This window comes from Henckelia pumila, unplaced genomic scaffold (assembly GCF_033568475.1).
Source record: "Henckelia pumila isolate YLH828 unplaced genomic scaffold, ASM3356847v2 CTG_429, whole genome shotgun sequence".
NCBI classification, from domain to species: Eukaryota; Viridiplantae; Streptophyta; class Magnoliopsida; order Lamiales; family Gesneriaceae; genus Henckelia; species Henckelia pumila.
The window spans coordinates 832281-838043 of NW_027331826.1; the positions used below are offsets into that span (position 1 = coordinate 832281).

General features: G+C 39.0%; 1 protein-coding gene across 1 annotated transcript; it reads left to right on the forward strand.

Moving 5' to 3' along the window:
• The first annotated feature begins 1287 nt into the window (after positions 1-1287).
• Positions 1288-2001, forward strand: LOC140871171 (uncharacterized). Its single transcript, XM_073273604.1, has 2 exons — positions 1288-1360; positions 1460-2001. Exons 1-2 carry the CDS (start codon positions 1288-1290, stop codon positions 1999-2001), a joined length of 615 nt encoding a protein of 204 aa, XP_073129705.1.
• Positions 2002-5763: the final 3762 nt, after the last annotated feature.

Below are 5763 nucleotides of genomic sequence, written 5' to 3' on the forward strand. Positions count from 1 at the left end.
GGAATGCCTCAGTCCCAAAATTTTTAACCTTTGTTTTAAGGGTCCTAAATTCATGTTCATGTTATTTTAAGATGTCTTAAGTATATTTATGAGGTTTTATGCAAACATTTCAAGTTTTGAATGTCTGTGACGAACGGAACGACTCATGGGGACCAAATATACTTTGTACTGTAAGTTATGTTTTCAACCTTCATGAAAACTATTTTTCCATGAAAATCATGAAATATAGGAAGTATTTTATGCATGAAGAGTTTTCACATTGGTTTATGCATGCACGATATTGTTTTATGAAAGTTCATGATTATGGAAGAATGACGATGATATGTATGAAGAATGATATGTTATGGTGTATGAAAATATTTTGATGACTTATGAGTCTTGTGGTAATTACATGGGGTATGCACTTCAGGATGAGCTCCGGAGCGGCTATCCAAACATGGCTCACGGGATGGTTATATGGGGTATGCACTTCGGGATGAACACCGAAGCGGCTATTCAAAGAATGAATGTTTACGGGCATAATGTCATATGCTTGTTGATCAACAAGAAACTATGAATGGCTCTTTATGAAGATTACCACACTAATCATACTTCATCACTCAAATGTTTTATGTTATTTTTACTTCTAAGTTATGTTTATTGCATGAAAGCTTAAGTTAATGTTTTCTATTTTAAAGTTAGAAAAATCCTTTTTATGATTTTTCTTGGTGAGTCTTTCGACTCACTATACTTGAAAGGTGCCGATAACGATGATGTTGAGGCATTCATTGATGACTATGTGGGCGAACATGAAGAAGAGGCAGGGGTCGGTCCAGCGGGCGATGCATGAGTACAAATTCTATTGAATGAAAGTTCTTTAAAACATTTTTAGTTGATGAGGGGAAAACAAGTTTGAATTTTAAGATGATGGCTATGTTTGACAAAGTCTTTTAAATGTTTATTTTATTATTTGTGCACTTTTTAATCCTCTTATTTAATAAAGAATATGATGCTTCTGCAAAAGGTTTTTTTTTTATTTTCCCCAATTGTTTTAAGTATGTATGTGAGTAACGCTCTGATTATAAAATTGGGACGTTACAGCTTGGTATCAGAGCAGTTCGCTCTGGGTTGTTTCCACGCATGCATACTCGCCACGACCCTATGCTTCTTCTTCATGTCTGTAAGTTCTATGTTATGGATTGTTTACGATGCATGATAGTAATTACAATAAAAAATTTGTGCATGTTGAGTATGATGTTATGTTTAAATAACATAATTAAGCATGTGGACTATGTGGACAATAGGATCATGGCTAACCGTCAGAATAACCAGTTTTTGACTGGGTTGGCGGCTCTGTTGCAAGAGCATAGTAGAGCTCAAGGCGAATAGATCCAACAGTTAATCCAAGCACAAGCGTGTGGACGGAACAACAATCAGCCGCTATTGACCAATCCAATCTTTAAATAGTTTAAGGATCTAGGGTCACCGGAGTTTAAAGGAGGGGTTGATCCCCTTGTAGCCGAAGAATGGGTGCAATCAGTGGAGACCATTTTTGACTACATGCAGCTCACTGATGAAGACCGTGTGAGGTGTGGCAACTTTATGTTCCGTGATGATGCACGAGTTTGGTGGCAGGGAGCCCGTTCTGCGGTGGATTTGACTACGTTGACTTGGAATGGATTCAAAGATGTGTTCTATGGGAATTATTTCACTGTGAATACCAGGACTAGACTTTCCAGAGAATTTCTGGAGATCCGCCAAGGGAGCATTCCCATTGCCGAATATGTGAAGAAGTTTGAGTGGGGAAGATACTTTGTGCCCATGATTTCGGGCAATGCTGCAGAGGAGTTGAATCATTTCATGGAGGGATTGAATGCCACTATACGACGTGATGTTAGATTGAGTGGGGCAAAAACTTACCGAGAAACAGTCGATGAATCTATGTTGCCAGAAAAATATGGGAATGACATTATCAAAGAATCTCAGGCAAAGAGAATCAGTTATCAAGGGAGAGAGCAGTAGGGGTCTAGTCAGAAGAGGTCGTGCCAAGCTCCATCTCAAAGGAGACCGCAGCAGCAGCGGCGACAAAACCCCAATCAGGCGCGACCCCAAGGACATAATCAGCTGAACGCCAATGCTCCAAGGCCGGCGAATGCTCCTAACTGTCAAAAGTGTGGAAAGTCACACTCAGGTCAATGCATGCTTGGGACCAATACTTGCTTTCTCTGCAATAGGCCAGGGCATTTTTCCAAAGACTGCCCGCAATCAAAGGAGTCTGTCAAGGGAAGAGTGTTTGCTATGACTCACGATCAGGTTGACCTAAATTCTGCAATTGTCTCAGGTATGATTCGTATTGCTCATTTACCCGCTTTCGTGTTGATAGATTCATGAGCTATGCACTCCTTTATGTCTGTTAGTTTTATGATGAAGGTGGGGATTTTGCCGGATTAATCTATTTCAATATTTTTTGTGTCATTACCCTCAGAGAAGAACTGGAAAGTAGTAGGGTGGTAAGAAATTGCAAGTTTCAGATGCAGAGTCTAGTTTTGTGTGCAGATTTTATTGTTCTTAAAATGGTGGATTTCGATGCAATTTTTGGGATGGACTGGTTGACTCAGCATAAGGCTATTATTGACTGCAAACGGAAAACTGTCTCTTTGAAATATCAGAATGGAAAACCGTTTGTATTCCGCACTACATCTAAGAGGAGCGCACCAGGTATGATTTCTGCAGGAACAGCCTGGAAATTATTGAGTAATGGGTGTACAGGCTTTCTTGCAAGTCTAATTGGTGATCTGGAGGTACAGCGACCGAAACTTGGGGAAGTGGAGGTAGTGAAAGATTTTCCAGAAGTCTTTCCCGATGATGTTGCGGGATTGCCTCCGATAAGGAAAGTCGAATTTGGGATAGAATTGTTGCCTGAAACTAATCCAGCTTCTAAGGCACCGTACAGATTGGCACCGACCGAGATGAAATAATTAAAGGATCAGTTGCAGGAGTTGCTGGATAAGGGGTTCATCAGACCGAGTGTATCGCCTTGGGGTGCACCGGTGTTGTTCGTTGATAAGTGCATTTTGTATGCATTATTTTGTGATATTTTTATGTCTATTTTGTGTGCATTCATATTGTTTTTATGTGTTTTAGTGCATGTGTGTATATTTCATTCTCCGGGTTAATTTTGTAGGAAAATAGATTTATGAAGAATGAATTACGGAGCAGCTTTGTTCAAAAAAATAATATTTAATTTTAGTCAATCCAAATCCAATATCCATCATCCAGAATAAATTTTAAGATGTTTTAAAGTTGCTGTTTAAATTTCAGCTCGATCCGATGGCTACAACTCAAGATATGAATTTTTCAAAATCATCGCTCGGAGTAGGTTGAAAGTTGCGCTGTTGGTGAATGTTGTAGCGCGATTGCACTTGAGTTTGGCTCTAGGAAGAGTGCAAATGCGCTTGTGGTTAGAGCTAAGAAGCAAGATGGAGTAAAGAATAAAGCAGCGCTGTTGGTGTTTGGAAGTAGCGCAAACGCGCAAGCAAGACAGGTGTTTGGCGCTGAACATAGCGCAATCGCGCAACATGGAAGAAAATAAAGAACGCGCGCGAGCGCAAGATATTCCTCGCGCGAGCGTATAACTAAAATCCAGAGATTTGAGGGTAGGGCGCGCACGGGCGAGTGTTTATGAAGTTACTGTTTTGTTGAACTGCGCGCGCGCGTGTCGCGGAGTCAGAAAAATCGATAATTCCTTGTTGCATAAAAAAATTAATTATTATAGGATCCGGACACTATAAATAGGATTTTGTATGATATTTTGAGGGTTCTGAATTTTGTTCCAGAATTTCAGACATAGAGAGGCGCAAGGCGGCAGTCTTGGGAGAATTCTTTTCTTTTCTTTTATTTTCTTTTGTCAATTCATGATTTAAACTTGGTTTTGAATTATGAATTGTGAGTAGTATTTCTTTTTCGATCAAGGCCACGTGATTGGGCCAGACAATTTTTGTATAAAACTTCATTTGTTTATTTGAGATTTTCAGACTTGATTTTATTTTATTGATTGTTGAATTTATATTTGTCTTGTGAATTTCCTGGCCAGTTATTTGCTTGCATGTTAATTGATTCCAATTCGTCAGAGGAGGTTTCGATTTTGATCACTTTGATAATTAACATAGTGTAAAACTGACTAGAAATAGAATTCGGTTTCATTATGCGGTTTAGATGTTTATTGAATTTTCACAGTTCGTCATGCATTCAAATTTGATTAGAATTACGAAAAATTAGTTCATCAATATTTGAATAGGTTTGATTGTTCTAGAAATAGTCTTTTGAACAAATTAGGAAAATTCTCGTGAATTAAGATTAAGTCTGATGTCTTAGATCGACTGCTTGTTACATGAATTGTCTGGTACCTACGTGCGTCCTTGATCGAACTTTTTCCATATTTGAATTAATCCAAATTTCTACTGCGTTTTAATTAATTTTATTTTAATTGCAATTTTTAATTATTAGTTTAAAATCTGAAATCACTATTTTTGATTAGTCTAGATTAAGTAGAAATAAATATATTTTGGTAGTCATAATTATACAGTGTATGTGGGTTCGACATTCGAATTTTATTCACTATCTATAATTTGACCTGGTACGCTTGCCAGTTGATTTTTAATCATACCGATTTAGCCGGTCATGTTTTTGGCGCCGTTGTCGGGGACTGTTTTGATATCAAAATTTTTATTTCTCTTGAGATTAGACTTTACTTTAATTTATTTTATTAAATTCTGAATTCCTCTCTTTTCTTTGTAACTTTCAAGTGCTAGGAGAGATGGTAGACAACCGTACTGTTCTTGATTTAATCCGTCCGCCAGCTGAAGGCTTTGGATCTAGCATCGTTCGCCCCGCTGTTGAGGCGAACAATTTTGAGCTGAAGCCCTCTACTATTCAGCTGATCCAACTGCAAGCAAGATTTGGGGGCACATCGATGGAAGACCTCTACGCTCATCTGGAGCCTTTTTTTGTCGATCTGCGACAAGTTCAAGGTTAATGGGGTAACATCTGATGTAGTGCAACTGCGGTTATTCCCATTTTCTCTACAAGTCAAAGCTACGAAGTGGTTAGATGATCTGCCTATGGGTTCCATCACTACATGAAACCAACTTGTTCAAACTTTTCTGAAAAAGTATTTCCCTCCTACGAAGATGGCGAAATTATTTTCAGATATTATTTCATTCAAAAAGAAGGAGGGTGAATCTTTACATGCGACATGGACCAGATTTAAAAAGATGTTAAGGATGTGTCCTCAGCATAATCTCGCGCAAAGCCAGCAAAACCAGACGTTCTATAATGGAGCAGATCTTTCAGTGCGTTCTATGATAGATGCTGCGGCTAATGGATGTTTGTTCAGGAAAACGCTGGCTGAAGCCTGGGATATCATTGGCAACATGGCAGAGAGATCGACGCTCTGACACACCAAGTGGCACTTATGAAAACAGCGCCATTAAATCATGCACAAGCAAATCTGCAAGAAGAGCAGCAGTTGTTTGAAGTTGAAGCGGCGAATTTTGCAGGAAATCAAGGAAGACAGCCGTACAACTCCTACAACAACAACTATAATCAGAATTGGCAGCCTAATCAAGAGGAGAAAAAGCCGAGTTTTGAGGAGATCATGATGAAATACGTTGTAGGAACTGAGGCTCGCTTATAGAATCAGGAAAGTATGCTGCAGAAGTTAGAAGTTCAGACGAGTCAGATCGCAACCCAATTATCAACCCGGCCTGCTGGCGCTTTACCAAG